The sequence below is a fragment of the Gopherus evgoodei genome, chromosome 17, assembly GCF_007399415.2.
Source record: "Gopherus evgoodei ecotype Sinaloan lineage chromosome 17, rGopEvg1_v1.p, whole genome shotgun sequence".
Taxonomy (NCBI): domain Eukaryota; kingdom Metazoa; phylum Chordata; order Testudines; family Testudinidae; genus Gopherus; species Gopherus evgoodei.
In genome coordinates this window covers 16,208,839-16,233,860 of record NC_044338.1, presented here as the reverse complement: position 1 = coordinate 16,233,860, position 25,022 = coordinate 16,208,839, and the positions used below count along the sequence as shown (strand labels likewise).

Here is a 25,022-nt window from a genome sequence, read left to right as displayed (position 1 = left end):
GAGACAACAGGTGGCTAAAGGCAGATGGATAAAGGAGCACAGAGTATGGCGTAGATTCTGAAATACAATGAGAGATGATGCAATTTTTATGTATGGGGCCAAATTTTCTGCTGGTATAAATTGGCCCAATTCTATTGACTTCCATGATGCTGGGCCAGTTTACATCAGCAGAGAATAGAGGTAAGATGACTTACTTACAAGTCATTAGTGGCATTTTAAGAGTGAATGAAACACTCTCGCATGGCAGAAGAGGTCTCTAGGCAAATCCTGCCTTCTTCCTGTAATAGCTTCCAAATGCTGACCCCCAGAACACTGGGTTCAGTAGCACCACATTTACAGAGTAATAATAGAAGGGAGCTCATAATAGGCTTATAATCACCAGGAGGCTTTTTTTTTTATTGTTCAGTACTGAAAAGGTAACAAGGGGCCAGGATGAAAAGACGAGGCTTAAAAAAGAAAAGGTTCCTGATGCTGCTTCTCTGATGGCTTTTGGGGAGAGTTAATGGCTTTGAAATGTTAAACAGTTGGGCCATTGAGAGAATGAGAGAAGGCATAGCAGCCTAGCTGCATTACAGCATAACCCAGCCACTGTCAGTGCTGAAGGTTTTCGGAGTGTTTCCCCTAGAGCTGCACTTAATTTTGAAAACCATGTGCTGGGACCATGTGGGTTCAGAAACACACATGGGGCTGAACGGGAGTTGAGGAGGATGTGAGATGTAGAAACATGTAAAGCCAGGCAATCCAGCAGTACTGTGGGGGGAATATAGATTTTATGGTTGTGACTTCATCCTGGGGGCTTGGTGACAGGAGGAAACTGCTCCAGTTTGTGTTCTCCTGATTTTTGTGTTACTGCTTCAGTCTCCCTTCTCCCTCTTAGAACTGCCAGTGGGAACTGCATCTCGAGTAAGGAGTGGGTAAATGTGAGCTGCAGAGCTGAAACTCTGTCTGGGATTTTGCTGTCATGATTTATTATTACACGTTGCCTGAAGCCCCAAAATGGAATTAATACCCAGCAATTCAAAATGTGGTTTCAGTTTTGTATTCATACATGGCTCAGAGCTCCAGATCTGTCCGCTGCCCAGGCCCCTCCATGACGCCTGCCCTCCTTCTTTTCCTGCTGTTACTTTACTTTACTTTTCTTCCTTCCTGTCCCCAGTTCTGCTATCTGCACCTTTTCACCAGTCTATTACAGGTTCACTGTTCCTTTTCTCTCTTTAACATTGAGGTGCAAAAGATCTGGAAACTATCATAACACACGGAAGTGAAGCAGCCTCTTCATGGTTTTCCCAGCTTGGATGTTCTTGAACTTGAAACTACTGGTGGACCAACCACGGAAGCTTGGGAAGTTTTGTTTCTGAAAAACACCCAACGACATCAGCTCTTGGGCTTACATATATAGGCTAGAAGAGCAGGCCTCTCTTGTGATTTCTGGTACCTCCTGCTTTTGGTTGGGCCAGAATGACCCAAGGACTGTCTATCTGTGGAAATGTGTGCATGGTATTTCAGTTCTTCTGATTATAGGCCTATTTATTATCCCAGAAGTGTTTTAGCCACATACCAAATAGGAGACTAATGAAAAGAAGTAACTAAACTTTTCCAAACCCCAAATGGCGGGGAAGGATAGCTTATTGGTTTGAGTATTGGCCTGCTAAACCCAGGATTGTGAGTTCAATCCTTGAGGGGGCCACTTAGGGGTCTGGGGCAAAAATCAGTACTTGGCCCTGCTAGTGAAGGCAGGGGGCTGGACTCAATGACCTTTCAAGGTCCCTTCCAGTTCTAGGAGATTGGTATATCTCTTATTATTAAAAAAAATTTTGATTTGGGTGTGGTGTGAGGTGGAAGCTTAGCAGTGATCTTTTGTTCCCCAAACCGGTGAAGCCACCCGTACTGTACGTGTCAGAGACCTTCCTGAGAAATTGCAGTGCAAATGGTTGACCTGCTTCTTATCTCCCCTTTTCCAGTTTTACACTGATGTTGCTCTAGTGACTCCAGCGAAGTCACTACTGATTTATACCAGTGTAAGGGAGAGGAGAATCAGGCCCAATATACTAAATGCTGGTAGTAGAGAAGCACTTCATCTTTATTTCAACTGCTTCTGGAGAAGGGTGAGTTCTCTACTTTTTAGCTTATTTGTGGTGCTGGAGGTAGTTGTTTTTTAAAGCAGAGTCAGGTGTGTCTGTTTACAGGTTTTGCCTATGTGGGTAAAAATAAATGTGTATTTTCATTTGACTCCTATGCAGACACAGTTTAACAATTTTTGGATGGATTGAGTTGATTTTGTGGTAACTCACTTGGGAGCTTTGATTGCAGAACACATCTGGTTTGCTTGTGTAGTCATGGCCATACGGACTGTATGGAGAGCGTTGCATCTCTCGGTAATGCTGTGCTTATTGCCTCCATGAACTCGTTTGTTTGTATCCTCATGGCACCTAGAAGCTCTAGTCATAGACCAGGACCGCACTGTGCTAGGTGCTGTACAAACACAGAACAAAAAGCCAGTCCCTGTCCCAAAGAACTTCCAGACTAGATCTGACAAGAGACAACGGATGGGTACAGATAGATGGGGGAGTACAAGGAAACAGCGACACATTATTGGTCAGCATGATAGGCAGCGGTCTCTGCACATCATTGGCCCAACTGCTGGTGTGTTTTTGTAGGCATCATTGTCACGGCACATTTCCGAGCAGGATAATGAGATGGCTTCGGGGATGCTGTTGCCGAGCTCCTCCCAAGCATGCAGGGCACCATGGGAGAAAGCATGAAGGTCTTGTTTGAGAATGTTAACAAGTGGGTGACGTGGAGATGAGTGCTGACGTCTGGATAACAAATGAGATGATTGGTAGGGTGGAGCACATAGGTGCTGGAGCTAGGGGTGTGATGGGTGCTGCTGCACCCCCTCGTTTCCAGTACTTACAGGGTTTACACTTTTTGGTTCAATGGCTCTCAGCACTCCCACTTTACAAATTGTTCCAGCCCCCCTGGTGGCGAGAGGCCGTGCTGTCGGATCAGCACTCTACAGCCATGTGGATTTGGATCAAGTGACTTTTGGGTTCACAACTGATATGACTTCATATGGATTTTAATCAAAAGTTTGGAATAAAGAAAATGTACATCCGGATTTGCATAAGTCGGGCTTGTGTAACCTGGGGAGTGTCTGCATTACAGAAGGGCTTTAAAGTAACTTAAAAACCTCATCTCTTTCTGTAGCAAAACCTCACTGCAACTCACACCTGCTTAGGTTGAAAGAGAGAGGTTAAAATTAGATGTCTGGTTGCTACTGTCTCTGATTTTCAGGGCTGGTTTTGCTGAAGTTTACCAAGATGAGGTGGATGTTAAATTTGTCTGTGGCTTTATTTGAATAATATCACACTGATATAACTGGAGTTTCTGTGTAGGAAGCATTATCTAGCAGTTAGTGTGTGACCAACAGACAGGAATTCGGGGTTCTGGACCCCGCTCTACTACTGACCTCTTGGGCAGGTTACTGCACTTCTGCATGTGTTTAATGGAAATACAGTGGTAATGCATCCATACCACCCAGTGGTGGTGTGAGGCCAAGCTGATGAATATTGGCAAAACAGTGAGTCAGAAGGCTGTATAGAACTACAGAGCATTATTATAGCCTGCTAGGTATCTTTTATGGAGCAGGATTTTGTTTCTGCTTCATAAGCTACCTCTGCCTGACTGGAAGGGAGGGCACTGATGATGAGTCTGATAAAGAAAGGACTTGAATTTTTCTTAGCCCCTCTTCACAGCTCGAGGCAGACTATCAAGAATAATCAGCCTACCATAGTCTGTGCTGAATTTTACCGCAGATTTTGCTTCCATTTTAGAGACCCTGATAAGGGTTGGGCCAGATTTTCCAGAGTGCTCAGCTCATTGACGGACAGGTTGTCGGAAGTTCTAAGCATCAAGCATGCTGGAAATCCAGCCACTTACTATGGGGCCTAAATAGAAGCCCACCTCTTTTGTAAAATCTGGACCCTCAAGTAATAACTCCCCCAATCTCTGTGCCCTCAGATTAGCTAATGGAACTGAAAGAACCAGCTTGTGCTGCTGCTGAAAAGTCAAGCCTGTGACCCCACTGGTGAGTGTTCCTTTTCCCACTGGGACGGGTGGAGAGTTCTGATCTTATCATCCCTCAGAGTTTACACCTGCTTTGTGTTTTGCTCATGCTGTCATGGAGCTTTCTTGGGGAAAGCAAATTGAATGGAATTCCATTCTAATCAAGTCTTGTCACAATAAAGCCCTATTTTAAGGTGGTGACTCTTAATGGCACTTAAAAAAAATGAGCTTTCTTTTTGCATGTTCCAGCTGTACTTCAGAGCATTGTTGTAATTCCCTTTATCCCCTCTCTAATAATAAAAGAACCTTGTTGTATATTGAAATTTGGCCCTGGCAGTGTGTAATTATTTCACTGCAAAGTCAGTCAGTGTCTGTGTGTGTGTGTCTGTCTGTCTCTCTCTCTCTGTCTCTTTCTCTCTCGCCTCCTTTCTTTGGGAGCAAATGCTGCTAGGACCCTCCTCAGGAAAAGCTTATTACATGATGAAGGCAACAGTAGGAAAGAGAAGCCAAATGGCAGCCCAGTCCCTACAGGAAGATTCTCTCTAATGCTCTCCTCTTGGTGCTAACATTCAGATTTCTTCATGGTTATAAAGAATCCTGTGGCACCTTATAGACTAACAGAGGTTTTTGGAGCATGAGCTTTCGTAGGTGAATACCCACTTCGTCAGATGCATGTAGTGGATATTTCCAGGGGCAGGTATACATATGTGCAAGCAAGCCAACTACAAAACCAGTTTCTCCTCCCTTGGTTTTCACACCTCAACTGCTAGAACAGGGCCTCATCCTCCCTGATTGAACTACCTCATGATCTCTAGCTTGCTTGCACATAAATATACCTGCCCCTGGAAATTTCCACTACATGCATCTGATGAAATAGGTATTCACCTGTGAAAGCTCATGCTCCAAAACCTCTGTTAGTCTATAAGGTGCCACAGGATTCTTTGCTGCTTTTACAGATCCGGACTAACACGGCTACCCCTCTGATACTTCATGGTTATATTTGCCATTATATGTTTATTCTACCCTCTCTTTCCCTTCCTCCCCCGATGAGGTTTTCAGAACTGTGTATTAACCTAATGATTCACAGAAGGGTTCTCTTAGTTCCATAATTCAATATGGTAATCGTGAGTCACGTAGTTAGAAGGATATGTGGGAGGCAACTGTTTGTTCCTTAAATGGATGCAAGAGTTGTGATGTCTAAAACCAAGGCTAGCGAGAAGATCTATCCCTCTTTCTCTTTCATCTGTTTCCATCATGCAGCTTCGTAGCATGGTACATGTTTATCGAGGAATGTTTGGTTAAATGGATCCAAGCCACGATCGTGGGTTCTGTTACGTGTTGTATATGTGAGGCAGGCAAGAAGATGGATGTTCTGCAGCAAGTCCTCTGCACCTTCACCGTTTTTTATGCGCCCGGGCCATGCAAAAGAGAGCTGAGAGTTGCTGTATTTTCCTGTCTGGGGCTTCTACTGAGTGGTGGAGCCCCTGGTAGGTACAGAGCTGGTGTAGCTAGCGATGCACCCAAAGCCCAGGTGCAGAAGGGAGGGAGAGAGAGAGAGAGGAGTGCCGGGAGCATAATGTCCCCGACTATGCTCAGGGAAGAGACTTGCCAGCAGGCAAATGTTAGAGCAGCCCCTAGGTTTCTCTAACCTCCACTGTGGGCTAAGCAGAGAATCCAGGAGCTGTAATCTGGCTTCCAGATATCCATTGTGTTCCACTGCAGCAAGAGTGAACTTGATGAAGCAGAGAACCTGGCCTTGTGATGCTGCATTGAGCAGACAATGCAGCAAGTGATGGGAGGTTTTCTCAGGAACTAAGCTTGGTAATGCTGTGTGCCTAGAGGATGCACCATGTGGGGTCAGGGTTGGATTATGGTTGCAAAGTTCTGTGGTGATTTTGGTTTTCTATCTCTGATAGAAGTAAAATAATTTGCATATGGACATTTTGCCCCACTGGTTGAATTTTCTAATTGTTTCTCTTTTTAGTTTCCCTGCTTACATGCAGTGGTGACTGGAACCGGTTCTCCCCCTGTGCAGTAAAATCAAATATAGGACAGTACAGTAATCCTGGCATGCAGGAAAATAAGACACCAAGTGGGTTTTTAGCAGATGAATGAACTTGTGAGGAGTAGAGATTTGATTGCCTGACACATTGTACCTCGGCGAGGAGTGAGGTGACCCAGTTTTGCTTGGTTTAACTGACTCATTCAGTTCCATCTGACAGTTTGCATCCCACAATAACAGAACTGCTTGCTAATGCTTTCCACTGGAGGTGATCAGCATTTCTCAGTCCAAGTCAGGCTTCTGGATCGCAAATGCTAATCTGCTTTTTCTCTGCCCCCCAGATAACTAGTTCTCATGTGTTCTTGAGTCAGGCAGTGCAGTATTTGCTTTCCCCACTTGTGCTTTCTGTCATGTGCACAGAGATTCCTTGTGTCCCTTTAATAATGGCAAAAGAGCTGTTGAGCACAGCACTGTAATATTCAGGGATTTCAGGTAATCAGGTTTACACTGAAAACGAGCACCCGGCTTTGCTAATTTCCTGCTGCCTCGTTGCAAGCCAGAGTGGCCCAGTGGAGGGGGCACTGGACTTGACTGGGACTCGGAAGACCTGAGTTCTACTCCTAGGCCTGACACTGACCTGCTGGATGACCTTGGGCAAGTCCCTTCCCTTCTCTGTGTTCCTTTCTACTCCGTTTGCCTGTCTCGTCAGTTTAAACTGTAAACTCGTCAGGCCAGCGATTCTCTTGCTATGGGTCTGTTCAGCACCCAGCCCAATTCACAGATTATAAAGCCAGAAGGGACCATTGTGATCATCCAATGGAAACTCCCCCTCCCCCCAGGGGCTGCAGAGATGTGCTGGCAGCCATTCGCTTCCAGGAGTGGCGTGGGGCCACGGCATGCAGGCAGCCTGACTGAGCCCTGCTGCACCGCCAGCCAGGAGCCGCCTGTGGTAAGCGCCTCCCGGTGGAGCCTGCACCTCGCACCCCCTCCTTCACCTCAACCCCCAGCCCCAGATCAGAATCTCCCTCCGGCACCCAAACTCCCTCCCAGACCCCGCACCCCCTCCTGCATACCGACCCCAGCCCTGACCTGCACCAGACTCCCTCCCAGGAAATAGACTTGTATACAGGGGCCCCACAAAATCGTATAGTCCTGGACCCACAGGAGAGTTAATCCAGCCCTGCTGACCAGTATGTGTTACATGTCCCCCTCTGTGCCCCATGACAGTGCTACTCTGCTGATCCTGGCTCTTGTGTCACTCATACTCTTAGCTCTGGAGATCCCTGGGTCAACCTTGGTGTCAGCCAAGCTGGTGCAACTGCGTCTGCATAAGTAGTGGGTACGGTACACATTTGTCTTGTTTTTATTGTTTCAGGTGAATATGGCACTGATGGGCAAGCCCTCCAATGGGTCCCCCAATAACTCCAGACCTGACCAATGGAATACAGTTTTTCATCAGAAAAATGAAATCATCACCAGTTTAGTTTCTGCCTTAGATTCAATGGTGAGTGAGGCTGCTTGCAAAGGTGATTTTTTTTCGGGGGGGTGGGTGGGTGGGTTGCGGGGGCTCTGTGTGTATTGCGGCTACACACCCATAAGGAACTGTTCACGGTTCAGGGTAACATTGAAGGATAGGTTCTGAAATCAGCTGAGTTAGAGTCATCTCCAAAGGGGCCACAGGGACCCAAATATGAAACCCAATACTTTAGCTAAACAAATGGGGCATATTCGTTTGAAGTGATGATTAACAATGATGTTGCAGCAACCTGAGAGGGTTTGACAGCCCCTGAAATCACAGGAGAGGCTCCGGATCTGAAAGCTTCGCAAGACCATTCTGCCACCCAGCAGCTCATTTTACATTAGGTTAATTGGGTTGAATAAGAGCTGGATTTAGATGGGAAGGATATTGAGTTGATCAAATTGTACTCTGCTGCAGTAAAGCCCATCAAGCTGTTTGAGCTGTGAAATGAAAATCACATGTCCATTCTGACAATCAGAGCGGCCAGAAAGTCAGCTCCAGTTAATCTTGTGATGTGTATTGTTTTCCTATTAATATTTATATTGGTACCAACTGGATTTATTTTTCTTGATGTTTTACCACTGTTGTGAACTTTAATGCAACAAGGGAATGATAACAATGGCTTTGATCTCCAAGAACAAAGAAAATAACTTTCATGTCTATTGACGTAAAACTCTCGGGAGAAATCTTGCACAAGTGAAGTCTTGCTTACATAAACAAGATAACTGTCTGGATAAGTTTCTTGGACCAGAGCTAATTTTATTTTTAACTGAAAAGTGTGTGTGTGTTTACCCACTCATATCGTAAAATGTGATGAATTAAATATCCCTCTCATCTAAATCCAACTACAGTTAATTTTTATATAACTATGATTGTGTATGTGTGTTTCCCTCCGGAAAATGCTAAACATCCACCTAAAGGCCCCATTAAGATACCTGAAAACCAAGGCACTCAAAATCACTAGTCATTTTTGAAGAGTGTAGCCATTTATATATATTACACAAACAACTATACCTCCTTGTGCATATGCGTTAGGCTATTGTCATTCATTACATGATCACGCGTGTGCAGTGCTTGCACATGCAACCTTAGTTCTGGCATTTCCTAACTTTTTTGAATGCTTGGCTTTGGAATCTTAATAGTGGTGTTTTGAACGTAGGCTTTTGAGTGCGATTCTATGTTTGTTTCATATAACAATTTAAAAAAGAACTTGGAGTTAATTATTATTTGAATTATTTGTTCATACATACCCTTCCCACTCATTATTGCATTTTATATATTTTTTTTCCTTGACTGTTTAGCTCATTAAATCAACTAAACTAATGTGCCTCTTGCTGTTTTCATGGAAGGGATTTTTTTTCCGACTAAGCTTTTTCTAGTTTACTGATGGTAAATCATTATCCTACCTTCCTCACGTCTCCCCCAAAAGGAATTCTTTCCCATTGGGATCCATACACTTTTCGAGAACCAGGTCCAGAGGTGATGAAGAAGGGAATCTATGTTGCACGTTGATAAGTGGCTGTGTGACTAAGTGTACAAGATTTGTGTTGGGTCTCAGAGTATCTAACCTTGCATAGTTACATTCTGAGGAGCTGGAAGAAGGTGTTAATTACACTGGGCTTTAGCTTCCTTCTAGTTCCTTGTCCTGCTACATCCATGTCTTCTAGCAGTTGAGCATGTCAATTCTCTTGTCTAAAAAATTCCCTAGCCTTGGGCCAAATTCAGAGATGGTGTGAAAGGAGGTTTAAGTGGGTGAGAGTCTCAGGGAGTCTAAATTTGTGTAAATGCTGAGGAAGGAAGAAAGAATGGGTAACCCATGCATTATTGATATTGCTTGAATGTCTACGGATGCCAGTCAAAGATGAAAGCCGTGGTGCTAGGTGCTGTATAGATGCTCAGTGAAAAAGACTGTATCTGTCCCCTATAAGTTTACAGTCTGTATTATGATAAGATGCAGGGTGAGGAGGGAAGGAGTAGGACGAGGCAATGGTAAAGCAATCAAGTTATTGTACTGTAAACTGGGGGTCTTGGCTCACCATCTGCCTAGCCATTGTCAGTGTCAGATGTAAGGATCCCAAGACCAAAAGCAAAATCTCTAATGGAAACTCCTTTGTGTTCAGTGAGTACTTCACTGGATTGTGTTTTATCCCCTTAAACTTCCCTCCGAGGAGGGTCTCTCTTCCCAGTGGTGGGGCCTCTTAGCTTCTCACATTGGGTTTAGGCTTGATTGTAATAAAGATTTCTTCAAGAGTGTGGGCTCACTCTAGGAGATAGTGTGACGGAGCATACGTGGGCCATAACTGGCACTAAATAGAGTCAGAAAAGCCCCAGATGTGTTCCCCATGCACACCTAAAGTTTGTGCAGTTCAAAGGGTCATGGACATGAGCATGACCCCAGCATTCCACGGAGGTGTACCGTTCAGAGGAAGCCAAGCCAATGTGTGAAATTATTTGTCCTGCCTTTTAGCAGGATTATTAAAAAATTTATTCTAACAAATATTTCCATGTAACTGAACTGGGGCAGTCTAATCGGGAATCCTGAAAGTGCTGTATCTGTTCCACTGGTGCATGGCAACTGCCTTGCAATCTCAGGTACCATTTGAAATCTGTTGTGGCCTGGGTTGTGAGTTTTAAATTTTATAACGAATGGCCTTCTGAAGGAAGTGGTGGAAGCCCCTCCATTCGAGTCACTTCGAAATCCAGTAGAGAGAGGCCTCATTGGATATCCTGGGATGTGGGTGGGCCACCCCTCCAGCCTAGTGGGAGGGACCACTGGACCTGGGTTCCAACTGATTATGTGGGACAACTAATGAGAAAACAGGGTCGGGAGTGATGGTCACAGGTTTAGAGAGGCTGGTGTTGGGGAAAGAACTTGGAAGAGGAGGGCTCAACTTCTGGCCCTACCACAAAATATCCTGCATGGCCTTGAGCGAGTCACTTAGTCTTTCTGTACAACAGTTCCCCTCACTGTCAAATGAGGATAATAAAATTTCGGTTCTTCCGCTCCTTGTCTATTGAAATTGTAAGCTCTTTGGGGGCAGGGGCCATCTATTGCTATGGATTTATGCAGCACAGCGCAATATGATTCTGCTCTCAAATGGGATTTCTAGATGCCACAAGAATACAAATAATTAACAACAACATTGGAAACATATAGTCAGGAAAAATGGGTGGATAATAGCCCATAATTTCTGTTTTGATTGAATACAGTAGGAAAGGGTCTTGACTGATGAAGACTTTGACTGCTAGCCAGCAAATACTTTGTCATTGAACTCAAAGTTCCCTGCAATTCTTTCTTTTTAATTAGAACCGATTTAAAAATGCTAATTATTTTTCACAGGAAATTTTAGCAGATGTGTTTTGTTCTGTTCTTCAAGTGCTTGCTCATGTCCATTCCAGTGGGGGTGTGTGCACCGCGTACACAATCGTCCGAAGGTTTTCCCCAGCGGTACCCATTGGGTTGACTGTGGAGCACCCTGGAGTGGTGCCCTCGCTAGCTACCCTGACCGGGGTATACCTCTGTCTCAGGGGTTTAAATACTGCCAACGCTGCGGGGAGCCTAAGCCCAAGGGCGATCTGCACACATTAAGTGCCTGGGTGAGGGCCAGCAAACAGAGAAGTGCTCCATTTGCAGGAGCTTAAGACCCAGGACAAAGAGAGAGCAGGACTATTACCTCAAGCTCCTTTTAATGGAAGTGGCTCTTCGCCCTCAGCTGGCACTGGAAGCGGCACTAGCGACATCAGTGCACAGCGCACTGGCTTCAGTGCAGGACGCTGCTGCACTGAAACAAGGCTCCTCCAGGGAGCATCAACACCACTCCCCAGCTCACAAAGTGAGTTCGAGCATGCGGCACTGCTCTCAGTCCCCGGTGCCGCATAAGAAGAAGGTGAACAGGGGCTGGTCCCCCTCAGGAAACAGCACAGGGATCCCAGTGGGGTGTATCTTACATCAGGGCACCCACAGCCTGGCCCTCAGATCCCGGCACTGTTGATTCTGGCCCTGCCGGGGCTCCATCAAGTCTGGTGTTTGTGGACTCCCCAACTCGGGAGGAGTTGGTGGACGAGATTGATCTCCCTTCCATGCCAGATACCTTTTGAGACTTGCGGGTATGAGCAGCGGCGCAGGGCCTGGCACTGGCGATGGTGACGACGCAGTCTATGGCACGTTTTGCAGCACCAGTGGCGGCACTGCCACTCATTCAACACCGGGGCAAGCCAACGATGCTACGGCACTGCTCCCCATCACCGCGGTACTGTTCACCGGCACTGTTGGGTTCTGCCCCTCCATGGTCTGGCTCAGACTGTTGGTCGGACTCTGATAATGAGTTGTAGATCTCCCAGCTTAGTTGGTACTGATCTTGGTTCTGGCATCGCGGGACGTGCTGGCGCCAGTAGTATCCTGGCCCCCACAGTGGCAGGGGCTGGTACAGTGGCCCTTTTTGTACTCCTTGGGCCTAGCATCAGCTCAAGGGCAGGGCTCTAGGGCTGCGTCCATGGTGTGTCTGCACCCTGTGCTCCTCCTTCAGCCACGTCGATGCTGCGCTATACTCGCACAGCACCTGAAGACCCCCCAGGTGACAAGGACCTTGAGTCTTCGCAAGTGGGTGCAACTCTTGAGCCCAGCACCCCATGTGGTACCAGCACCACAGTCTGCCCCGAATAGGGCAGACGTACCCGAGCCAGCCTCCAGAGAGCCTGAGGGTCCGGAGGACCCAGTCCTGAGGGTCTCCTCATCCTCTTAGCCAGGTGAGGCGGTGATTGGCATCTCCATTACCACACTCCCAATAGGGTGCACCAGGACCACCTTTGGAGGGTGGCCCAAAACTTGCATCTCCAGGCTGAGGAGGTGCCAGAAGACTCAGACCCAATGGTGCCCTGACATAGGATACACCCCACTGGGATCCCTGTGCTGTTTCCTGAGGGGGACTGGCCCTTGTCCACCTTCTTCTCCTGCAGCACCGGGGACTGAGAGCAGTGCCGCATGCTCGAACCCACGTCGTTGCTTTGGAGGGTCCTTTTAGTGTAGTCTTACCCCTTATAAAGACCATACAAAACACCACAAAGGTGCTATGGCAGACCCTGGCCTCCATACCTCCCACAGCCAAAGGGGCGGAAAAGAGGTATTTTGTGCCGCAGAAGGGGTACGGACACCTTTTTACCCACCCTTAGCCTGGAACATTAGTAGTGGAGGCGCAAACCACAAAAAGCGGCAAGGTGAATTGGGTCCTGTCCGAAAGTCACGGGAAGCTAAGAAGTTGGACCTCTTTCGTCCATAAAGTCGACTTGCTAATCAGCAAGCAGTGCTCAGCCCTATGCCTTCAATTCTTGGAGAGCCCTAGCTCAGTTCCAGGAATTGCTCCCGTCAGACTCATGCCCGGAGTTCGCGGCACTTCTTGAGAAGGGCAAGGTGGTGTCAAGAACCTCCCTCCAGGCTGCCCTAGAATCAGCTGACTTTGTGGCTCGGACCATGGCCACACCAATCACCATGAGACTGAGCACCTGATTACAGGTTTCTGGAATACCCCCGGAGGTCTAGAACACCATTCAGGACCTGCTCTTTGACTGTGCGGACTTGTTTGCCGAGAACACGGGCACCTGCTTGCACAGTCTGAAAGACTTGAGGGTGACATTGAAGCCCCTGGGAATCGACACTTCCACACCCCAGAGGAAGCCCTTCAAACACCAGCCCTCCCCCCTCTTTTCTGCTTCTACCCCAGACCCCTGAGGCAGGACTCAGACAGGAGAAGGCGCAGTAATAATAGGAGGTGCCGGACACAGTTCTTCACAGTCCAAGGTCAGGGCTCATCCAAACAGCCCCTGGGGCCAATACCTAACTTTTGAAGGTGTGCACGAGGACAGAGCACCAGGACTCAGTCTGGATCCTTGCCCTCCCTTTGTAAACTGGCTATCCCACTTCTACCATGCTTGGTCCCAGATCACAACAGATTGCTGGGTTCTGAGCATGATGGGGTGAGATATTCTATCCAGTTCTGTTCCCACCTACCTTCCCTGTCCCTCTTCAGGAACCCTTCTCATGAGCAACTCCTTCTCCAGAAAGTGCCTGGAGTTCAGGGGCAAGGGATTTTATTCCCAATATTTCCTTATCCCCAAGGCCAAGGGTGGACTGTGACCTATTCTGGATCTGCGAGACCTCCGTATATTCATCAATAAAGCCAGGTTTCGCATGGTCTCCCTAGCCTCTATCATTCCTTCCCTGGATGCGGGGAACTGGTACACTGCCCTTGACATGCAGGATGCTGACTTCCATATCTCCATTATCCCGCTCAACAGATGGTTTCTTTGCTTTGCGGCCGGTGCTACCAGTTCATGGGGCTCCCGTTTGGGCTCTCAGCAGCCCCCAGGGTGTTCACAAAGTGCATGGCACTTGTGGCAGCCTTCCTCCATACCTGGACGACTGGCTCATCAAGGCTAAGTTGCAGGCACAAGCAGAAGTTCATCTGGCCTTGGCCCGCACCACGTTCATCAGGCTGGACGTGCCAGCAGTTCTGCTCCTTTCTGAACCACAGCCTGGGCTCCATTGTGGACGCTTTTCACCTCACGTGGATGAGTCACATGCTCCATGCATTCCCGCCCTTCCCTGTCATACACAGAGTCCTCCTCAAGGTCCACCAGGACAGGGCTTCGTTGATCCTCATAGCACCAGTGTGGTCCCACCGACACTGGCTCACCACGCTGTTAAGCCTATCAGTCCACAGACCAGTAACCCTTCCCTTATGCTCGGACCTCATCACAGCAAGCTCCAGCAGCCCAACCTGGAGTCCCTCCACCTCACAGCATGGAAACTCCATGGTTGAACCCGTTGAAGCTCCAATGTTTGGACTCAGTGAGAGAAGTTCTCCTGTGAAGTAGGAAACCTTCCACTCAAGCCACATATCTGGCAAAGTGGAAGTGGTTTTCTATTCGGTCCCTGCAGAAGGGTATCCCACCGCAGCAAGCACCAGTTCCCCTCATTTTGGACTACTTACTGGACCTGAAGCAACAAGGGCTAGCAATATCATCTATAAAAGTGCGCGTGAGCGCCATCTCAGACTTCCACCCAGGGGCAACAGGTAGATCAGTCTTCAGAAACCCCATAGCGGACCGATTCCTCAAGGGCTTGGACAGGCTTTACTCCCACGTGTGGCGTCCCGTTCCCCAGTGGGACCTCAACCTGGTCCTGTCCATGTTCATGGGCCCTCCATTTGAGCTTCCGGCCCTCTGCCCTCTCTCCTACCTCTCTTGGAAGGTTGCCTTTTTGGTGGCTATAACATTGGCCAGAAGGGTCTCTGAGCGCTTATGTCTGAACCCCCCTGTACTTTTACAAAGACAAGGTTCAGCTGCATCCTCACCATGCTTTTCTGATCCAAGGTGGTCTCCGGGTTTCATGTGAATCAGGACATCTTTTTACTGGTCATCTTCTCTAATCCTTATGCCACTGGCAGAGAGCAGATGTTCCATGCCTTGGAAGTCAGGCATGCCCTCGCCTTCCATATTGAACGCACAAAGCCATTTCATAAGTCACCACAGCTCTTTATTGCAATCGCCAAAAGGATGAGAGGGCTTCCCATCTCATCCCAGCACATTTCGTTGTGGATCTCATCCTGCATTAGAATGTGCTACGCCCTGGCCAAGGTTCCATCCCCGCCATTGACAGTACACTCCACAAGAGCTCAGGCTTCATCTGCAGCTTTCCTCACACACGTCCTTGTTCAAGACATGTGCAAGGCAGTAATGTGGTCTTCCATCCACAGCTTCACATCGCACTATACCATCGCGCTACAAGCGAGGGCTGACGCAGCATTCAGCAGGGCAGTCCTACAATCAGCCAAGTGTTACGCCCTCCGATGAACTCCGACCCCTCCTCCAGAGAAGCTGCTTGGGAGTCACCTACTGGAATGGAAATGAGCAAGCACTCGAACAAAAAATGGTTACCTACCTCTCGTAACTGTTGTTCTTTTAAAATCCCACCTGCCTCCCCTCTGTCAGAGTCTTCTGGCAAGAAGAAACTGAGCAGGCAGCAGGTCGACAGCGTGCTATATACACTGCCATGAGGGCACCACTCCAGGGGGCTCCACTGCCAACCCAACGGGTACCGCTAGGGGAAAACCTTGCGATGATCGTGCATGCGGCGTGCACACACACCTATTGAAATGGACATGAGCAACACATCTCGAAGAGCAACAGTTACGAGAGGTAGGTAACTGGTTTTTTTTTTGTTTGTTTGTTTTTCCCCATTGACATTTTTAGTTTAAAAAAAAAAAAAAGTATGGTGTTTGGTTAAAGAAAAATTTAAGTCCAAACTGAAAATTGTTGCCAAATTGTTTCTAGGGGTTTGCTGAAAAAACAAAGTTTTACACTAAAATGAAAATGTTCGTTTTGATAGAAAAGTAATTCTGCATCAAAAAAAAAGGTTCATGGAAGAAGTGACGTGCGGCTCTACTTACAATGTGTATATGGAATACAAATAATTGTGTAAATACACATTAAATTGATAGATGACCATGTGAGAACATGAGATGCTTTTCCATTTTCCCTCTTCTAACCCAACTGCTTTTCCCACCTCCCCAGTGTTCCGCACTTTCCAAACTAAACGCCGAGGTAGCCTGCATTGCAGTTCACGATGAAAGTACCTTTGTGGTTGGGACAGAGAAGGGGAGAATCTTTATGAACACAAGGAAAGAACTGCAAATGGATTTTCACAAGTTCTGCAGTAAGTACCCTCCTGGTCCGGGTTAGAATCCAGGTCCATGCTTGGTAACCAAGAGTGCATTTCACGTGATGCTCAGGTGAATGTAGAATGCTAGTGGCAAATTCAAATGAAATGTTTGGTTTCCTTGCTACTTTATTGTATGACGTTCATCTTCCATGTGGCAAGGCCACTGCTGGATAGCTAGGGCCCCTTTTCTGTAGTCAGCAGAGGCGGACTCTGCTCTTGGTCACGACTTGCCTTCCTCCGTTGGTGACTGTAGTGCAGGACTGTAACTTGCCTTGGCTCCCTGCGTGCTGGATTCTTACAAATACTTCTTTGTGCCACGCTGGCCGTGTAAAGAGGCCTTCAAATTGATGCCAGTTACATTCGCTCTCTCTTTGAGGCCCATTTTCACTGCCACAAAGGGCCCTTCGTGTACAGGAGAATTAGGCCCAGGGTGTTCATTGGTTAGGGGCACTGGCAAAACACTTCCCTGCAGGGCATGAGAAGAAATGTTTGTTCTCTTCTCTTTCGGTCCCCACCATGACCCCCTGCAAGTCGGCCTGTGGAGTGGCGAGGTCCCCGGGCGTCGGGTGGAATGACGATGCAGGCGCTCTTGGCTGTGCTTTCTTGGTCCCCATCCGAGAGGCTTAGAAAGACACTAGCATCGGTGAGGGGAAACATGCAGGCAAATGGAGAACCAGGCGAAGAGAGTGGGAGATAAGTGTTACGCCATCCTCCTCTGTCTGTGTTATCTGTGCGAATGCCCAGCATGTCCTTGTGAAGAGGTGACATGGACACTGGGAAAGCAGGTTACCCCTCCCAGTCCTGAGCCAGCAGACCCAGCCACAGCCATCTCTCCTCCCCCAAGGTCACTAAAGACTCAAATCCTTCCACAGTCCTCTCTTGCAGGGTGTAGGTAGCGCTCCTGATGTGTTGTGATTCAGCTGAGGCCCAGCTAAGATGGAACTACAGTTTAGGGTGGCCTGAGGTTTCCTGTAAGCCTCTTGCCTTGTCTCCCTGTGTTTCAAGAGCTGCGCTCACAAGGTGCAAAGACTTTAGGGAAAGGCACTGTCCTAAGGATCAGAAAAAAGTATCCTCCTTTGAATGCTGTAAGGTTTTGGGCTAGACTGTGGCTGTTAATTGCATGTATAGCCCTGGTCTTGCAAAGCCAGCACACGGGCAAAACAGTTGGTGGCACTAGCCCATTTCAAGAATGACTAGGAATAGCTTGCAGTGAGACTGGCAACTTAAATTCATAACTTTTGCTAGATACTAGAATCATGGTCTCAACAGAGATGCTGGTTTTATGTCTCATTAAAAACAATTTGTAACCTCCTAATCCTCTTTTGTCCTCTGGTTGCAGAGGTGTTAATTGCCCACTTGATTTGAATTGGTTTCTTGTAACATGTTAACCCCTTCTGTGTAACATTCTGTCTCATGTTCTGTATAGCTGTGACACTCTGGTTACCTTTCTGAGAGACCTGAAGAATAGCTCTGTGAATCTAAAGCTTTTCTTCCACCAACAGAAGGTAGTCCAGGACTCCAGTAAGAGAGATTCCCTCACCGTCCTTGTCTCTAAGTTTTGTCCTGAGCTACTTGAGCTAGGAGAATTTCTGGGCTAGGTGCCGTATCTGTCACAAAGCAATTCTGCGCTTTTCATTCAGACAAAGTAGTATTGAGGACATCCCCTGTGCTCGCACCAAAGCTGAGCTCACTGAATCAGAGAATTGTTCTCCTTTCCTTTTTTCTGCTCCATGCTAATACAAGTGAAGAGAAAACCTGGCATAAATGACAGCCCTGAAGATCTACCCAAATTGGACCAGAGAATTCAGCAAACCAAACTCCCTATTTGCTATCACAAGTTGGAGGGGGAAAATTATTCAAAGATTTCACAGCATGATTCTCAGCAGCTGCTTTCTTAGAATGTTATAAGGCAAAGACATTTGCAGTTGGGAACCTTGAGAGCCACAGTATGGTGGCCACAGTCTGCTGATGGTAACTTTGATCCATCAGACGCAGCCTTCAGGAGGTGTGTGTGACCTGTTCTGGTGCATGAATGGACTCACTCCTGTGGAGACGTGAGAACAGAATTACACTCTCTCACTATTATCTTCTTCCTTCCAGAATTTTCTTTGCCACTGGTCACATCCCATCAGTGCCAGGTCAGTGGGCATGTCTTAAATCCAAGAAAAAAATTTCTCTTATCAGTCAATTTCTTTTCTCCGAGATTTCAAGTCCACTAATCTGGATCCACCCTCAGTTTCAGATTTTGGGTGTTGGCCTCTCTAATTGGACTAAATTGGACATCATATTTTCAGTTGTGTGCCTGCTTTATTACTTTAGAGTTTCACAGTTAATGTTATGATCAGTACTTTGGCTTTTGGAGGACTCTGGCAAACAGGAAGTGGGCAGGCCAGTAGCAAAGGGCAGCTCATGACTGACGGCTCTGTACGCCTCTGCACACTGCAGGGAAGGGACTGAACCTATCTGTGCCAGGTTGGTGGATTTACAGTTTCTTAGAAAATAAATTGACAGGAAAGACACAATCCTTTTCTCTTGCAATGCCAGAGAGAAGATGAAATTGCAATGCACTGCTGGGCAGTGTCAGTAAAGGAGCAAGGTCAATGCTTTCCTTTCTCAAGCCAGTGGAGTGCAAGCATATTGCAGAGGCAATGCAGTTTATTGCAGTTTGCCAGCTGATCAATTCCCCACACCCTGCCCTCTTTCTCGGGCCATTTCCTGCAGGGGCCTTTTTCAGAATGTGGCTGCTCTCCTGCTCTGTCTTTTACCTATAGGTGAAATGCTGCTGCAGATGATGCAAAGGGCAAGGATTGTGGAGGGAAGGCAATTTAAAAGAATGTACTGGTGGCCAGCATCTGCTGCTAGGAAGGAAGGCCTATGAACAGGAAACCTAAATCTCCTGTCTCTGAGCCCATGATCACTGTGGCGGAGGATGTCTTTGGCTCTCAAGCTAGGGCTTTGCTCTCACTTTCTCATGTCTTTGCAAGAACAAGGGAAATGCCTGGCAGAAAGAGTTCATTTAGTTTGTGTCTCCTCGGGACACAGGGTAAATAATTGTAAGAGAACAGGCTTCTGTTCTGTATGATGCACACCTTGTTAGCCACTGAGGGAACCCCTCTGGTTGCTAGTAGGGTGGTTTGAGGGTGCTTGTTAGGTATATCTCCATATGTTAATGACTTTCTATCTCATAGAACTGGAAGGGACCTTGAAGGTCATTGAGTCCAGTCCCCTGCTTTCACTAGCAGGACCAAGTACTAATTTTTTGCCCCAGATCCCTAAATGGCCGCCTCAGGGATTGAGCTTCCAACCCTGGGTTTAGCAGGCCAATGCTCAAACCATTGAGCAATCCTTTCCCCCTGTTCAGTCAGTCAGTCCCTCTTCCTCTCCCACAGCTGTGAGATGCCACCACCCACGGTGAATGTTCCAACCCAAGACTGAGACCAGTCATTCCCTCTTGGCTTTTGATGGCTCAAGGCACAGCCCCATCCTGTTGCCTATCTCCTGTTCCTATGATGGTGCTACTCTCAGTTGCGCTACTTCTGTGATGCATCCAAAGCCTGATGCTGCCGTGTCCTGCCCTGACGTGATGCTCTGCTCCCAGTGCTCCTTCGGTAATCTTGAGTGGTGAGGCAAGGAAGGAGCTTGAAATGTGAGGAAATCTGTTCCTACCATCAGCACACAGCTGCTAAACTCAAACCATTTGTCCTTCTGCTGCTGGATTTTTGAAGTAGGACATATCCTGCCTGGGTCTGGAATGAGCGTCTGTGCCCCATCACGACTAATGATGGTTCCAGAGGGAGATAGGAAGTCAGACACAAATGGAGAGCAGATTTTTTTTGCACGTGCTGGCTGCGCTAAATGCTAAAATCTCGTGTAATAGAAATTAGGTGGCAAAAATAAAGTGTGTGTGTGTGCACGTGTGTGCCTGGCATTGATGGAAACAATATTTGTGCTTAATCCGCTGAAGAAATTGCTCAAGAACAGTTCATGCTCGGGAAAATATTAGCCTTATAAAGCTGCCAGGGTCAGTGTCTGCTTGGATTATTCCCTGCATCTGTGCCGACTGTACCAGCAAAGCGTGCCTGGGGTCTAATCTAACTTGTGCACTTGACTTTGTGGAAGATTTCTCCCTTCCTCTATTGGTATTCTCTCATTCTGGGGTGGGGAGGCTGAGATCTTTCACTCTGGTTTATTGTAATCTGAGAAATCCACCCTTTGATAACTATCAGTCTCAAGCTTTTTAATTTTGCAAGTGAGCCTTCGCCTGGCATGAGGCATTTTAAAAGGGTTGCAGGTGTCTACATCCCATTCACACCAAGTATGTGGACCGATTCAGAGGTGAAGCGTGATGTAGAAGGTGTAAAAAATAGGATGGTCTGGGGTAGGAAGCTAAATGTTGTATATTAAAAGACCAAATAGGTCGTTCTGTGGTTCCCATTGCCTGAAGGCTGCCAGTGAATCTATCAATCATAGATAATAAACTACTCTTATATTAGGTCAAACTGAAATCTACCTTTTATAGAGGCAGCCCAAGGCACCTGAAATTTAATCTAAGCTCTTTCGCCCTTCAGTTAAATTTCCTGTGTTGTAAAAATGGAACCATAACAACTGGTACGAAATACCAAGTTTTGATGATGGGGTTCTGACTGCACAGCAGATGCTTGAGATGGGGTGAAATCTGATAACTGCCTTGAATTTTAAAGGGCCAAGCTTTTCTCCACTAGAGAAGGGCTCTTCCAGCTGGCGTGCATTGTAAAGCATCCCTGAAAATGCCTCTGATTTATAGTCTAGTTGCCCCATTAGAAAGGATCTAAAATAATCTAAAGCAGATATCACTGAAAGAGATAATAAGCCTATTATCTACTGAGCAGCATTTCTGAGCACAGAAACCTCACTTGAGCATGCTCATTTAGCGCAGCCTTTCCTGAAATATTAAGGGGAATTGGCAATTATAAAGAAGAATGTCAATAAAAGAGAATTGATGATGTCTAGTCGGGAGGGGAGAGCCTTAGAAGGGTCTGATCTTTAAATGACTGCTTAGCAGAAAGAACTGAAAACTTTTTTCAAGTGAGCATCTCCCCCCACATCCTTCCTCGCCCTAATGAGAAACTGTCTAGAACATATTGTAAACAAAATGTGTTTCTTGTGTCTTGAGGAGAGCTTCAGGCTGCCAACCCCTTCCATCATTGCAGGGTGTGATGTCCAGGGGCACTGACAGATTCTCTTCCTTATTTCCCATTCTCTCTGCCCTTCAAGATTCTCCATTGTTCTCTCTCCTGCTGAACGCAGACTAAGGGTATGGCTACACTTGCACTTCAAAGTGCTGCTGCGGCAGCGCTTTGAAGTTTTGAGTGTGGTCGCAGCGCCAGCGCTGGGAGAGAGCTCTCCCAGCACTGCACGTAAACCACATCCCTTACGGGTGTAGCTCCCAGCGCTGGGAGCCGCGCTCCCAGCGCTGCAGCACTGTTTACACTGAGGCTTTACAGCACTGTATCTTGCAGCGCTCAGGGGGGTGTTTTTTTCATACCCCTGAGCGCGAAAGTTGCAGTGCTGTAAAGCGACAGTGTAGCCATGGCCTAAGGTTGTTCATTCCTCAGTATTTGTAAATTGAGTGGGAAATGTTGCTGTGGCTATCAGAGGTGCCAGCACTTGCTAGTGGGTGCTCAACACTGCCCAGCAAGGGGCCCATTGTTTGCCATGGTATTGGATGGTCGGATTTGCATTCCCCACTTATATCACACCAGCATCACTTTACTTTAAAGTGCAGAACAGTTAATGAAAGGCAAATTCCTGTTGAAAAATCAGACAAATGCTTCAGAGACCAAAGGAGTTTGTGAGAAATGTTGCTGGAAGACACACAACAAGCGAGGGGCCAGTTCTGCTCTTGTGTACAGCAGTAGAAGCAGGGAATAATCAGTGGGACTACATGCTGGTGAGACCAGAATCCGTCCCATGGATGAGGCCCTCCCCACTGGGGACTCGGACATGGCCCGTTGCTCTGGGCCTAGCGCATGGAAGGGGCACTCATTAGCAGGAGGAAAACTTTAGGAGGGCCTTGCTTTGTTCATTATCCGCTTTTCTGGCCTGATGGTAACTCTGGCCTGAACCTTCTAGAGCAGAGCTGATGGTCTTCAGAGAAGCTGCCTCTATCCCCCTGCCCACATCCTGGTTGCAAGGAGAGCTATTGTGATGCAGGATCTTGAGTGTGAAGGTAAAGTTCTGGGGCTCAGAGAAGCCCCTTCCCCACCTATTTTCATATAGCTCTACTATCCAAGTCTTAGTTTTATGCAGGCCTTGCACCTGCACTTTTGAAGTCAAGGGGAGTCTTTCCGCTGACTTAGTTGGGGCACAAGCAAGGCTGTATTACCACATTCCCCTGGTTAGGGGCTCCTTGTGTCACTGCTGAAAACTGGCCAAACTCCACTGCGGTCAAAAGAGAAACACACTGATTTACACCAGCTGAGGATTGGGCCCCGGGTCTTCTGCTTGGCCTGGGATGAGATGGCTGGTCGTGCAAACTGAATTTCTGGAGCAGTTTTGAGCTGAGGACTGCAGGGGAAAAAGAAACAGCCGTGCTTTTGTGGGTGGGGACATTGTCTATTCAGTCTGTATGGTGTGCATGTGCCTCCTGGATTTGTACAGCCGCATTTCTGTCTGACGGCTTTCTCGTGTCAGAAGTTCCTCTGACAGCTAAAAACTGAAGCAGGTTTATTAGGGACAGCAGATAAGACTCCAAAATCTCCTGATTCGTCTGTTCCAAATCCCAGTGTGGAATGTGGAAGCCCAGCCTCCATTCTGTGCTTGCTTTTGATGGTGCAGCTGTTAACCCTGGGACTTCAACACCATTTGAAGTCACTGACTTCAGCCTAAAAGAAGAGAAGGGCATAAAAGGAGAGAACCTTTAATCCAGTTTGTGATGAGCAGCTGGGGCATTCTTAGTAGTTAAGCAGGTGCAGTATTTGCCAGCAAAGAAAGGACAGCCAGGGCCTCAGACAAAAAACCACTCAAGGTTGCAGCAAAATGCTCACTGAGCTCAGGAAGGCGGAAGAGATCTGGGTGGACAGTGCAAACACAACTAGCAGGCACTGACCTGAGGAGCTAGTCTTCCCGTGCGTGTCACTGAGGTACTTTCTGTTGGATTACTGTGGAATTGTGTTAGGCTTCTACAAAGTGTTTTGAGGCTTGGTACAGCTTGATCGGAGAGATAACAGACAACTTGAGAGAGCTGTAAAATGCAGCTGGAAACATTAAAGTCTGTTCTAAGTTAACTTCATGAAAAGCTTCTTTTTCTGAAACAAAGGCTTGAACATCAAGTACTGAGGAATACATGAAAAGGTCCTGCTGTCTGTTGGCTTTCTCCCCACGTATAGCTTCATGTTTTTCCCCCCTCCCCCACTTCCTATTCTAGTATCTTCTAGGAAGATGGAAAATTACATTTCTTTTCCTACTGGCTTCATCCTTTTCCCACTTGACAAGTATTGAGTCCTTCTAGGGTGTGCAGATTTATATGCATGCACCTCTGGTGTTTTTAGGGGAGCAGAGACACTTAATAGAATAGAATATCAGGGTTGGAAGGGACCTCAGGAGGTCATCTAGTCCAACCCCCTGCCCAAAGCAGGACCAATCCACAACTAAATTATGCCAGCCAGGGCTTTGTCAAGCCTGACCTTAAAGACCGCTAAGGAAGGAGATTCCACCACCTTCCAAGGTAACCCATTCCAGTGCTTCACCACCCTCCTAGTGAAAAAGTTTTTCCTAATATCCAACCTAAACCTCCTCCAATGCAACTTGAGACCGTTACTCATCTGCTACCATTGAGAGCAGTCTAGATCCATCCTCTTTGGAACCCCCTTTCAGGTAGTTGAAAGCAGCTATCAAAACCCCCCTCATTCTTCTCTTCTGCAGACTAAACAATTCCAGTTCCCTCAGCCTTTCCTCATAAGTCATGTGCTCCAGTCCCCTAATCATTTTTGTTGCCCTCTGCTGGAGTCTTTCCAATTTTTCCATATCCTTCTTGTAGTGTGAGGCCCAAAACTGGACACAGTACTCCAGGTGAGGCCTCACCGATTGTGCCAGGTGCACACACGCATAGTAAGAGATGGTCCCAACCCCGAAGAGCTTGCCTAAGACAAAACATAATGAAAGGGTGGGTGAAAGGAGATGTGGAACTGAGGGATGGACAAATCAAGTGACTTGTCCAGGCTCGCAGAGGAATGAACCCAGGTGTCTCGAGTCCTAGGGCTTGTCTACATGACCACGTAGTTAGTGGCAAGCTGTGATGTGAATCTACCCCATGCTAGCCTGGTGTGCGCTAAATGCCCATGCGGACCCTGTTGCTGTGAAACAAGAGTAGATCCGAGTACACTAGGGAACTGGGTGATAGAGTCCCATAGATGGGTTGGGTAGATTTATACCCCGGCTTGCCACAGACTTTTGTGTGGACAAGCCCCTTATCTAATAATTTGATCGTCCTTCCGCTCCATGGAACAGTTCTGCTTTGGCTGAGGAGTGGATTAAGTGAGTGTAGAGAGGTTTTTTCCCTCCAGTATCTCTTATTTCCGATCCTGTGTCTGCAGGAATGTGCTCACCTCTCAGGCTTAGGTTACCCTAACGCCCGCTGCAGAGCCGAATGGTGCTCGGATGTGTGTGTGAACCTCTCATTGGTTTTGGTGCACTAAACAAAATGGCAACCGCCTCTTATCATTGTTTGTTATAGTCTCGTT

At 47.2% G+C, this 25,022-nt stretch overlaps 1 protein-coding gene across 7 annotated transcripts in view; it reads left to right on the top strand.

Annotated features, from left to right (window-relative positions):
• GTF2IRD1 (GTF2I repeat domain containing 1) overlaps positions 1-25,022 on the top strand; it is a 174,384-nt gene that overhangs the window by 59,999 nt on the left and 89,363 nt on the right. For 3 of the 7 annotated variants that reach the window (XM_030536777.1, XM_030536778.1, XM_030536773.1), the window contains exons 3-5: positions 4,021-4,087; positions 7,443-7,571; positions 16,155-16,296. In XM_030536777.1, coding sequence (XP_030392637.1) covers positions 7,449-7,571; positions 16,155-16,296 — 265 coding nt within the window. In that variant the 5' untranslated portion in view covers positions 4,021-4,087; positions 7,443-7,448. Of the gene's footprint in view, positions 1-4,020; positions 4,088-7,442; positions 7,572-16,154; positions 16,297-25,022 lie in introns of those variants that run through there. The other 4 variants (XM_030536774.1, XM_030536775.1, XM_030536776.1 and 1 more) reach the window with 2 other exon arrangements.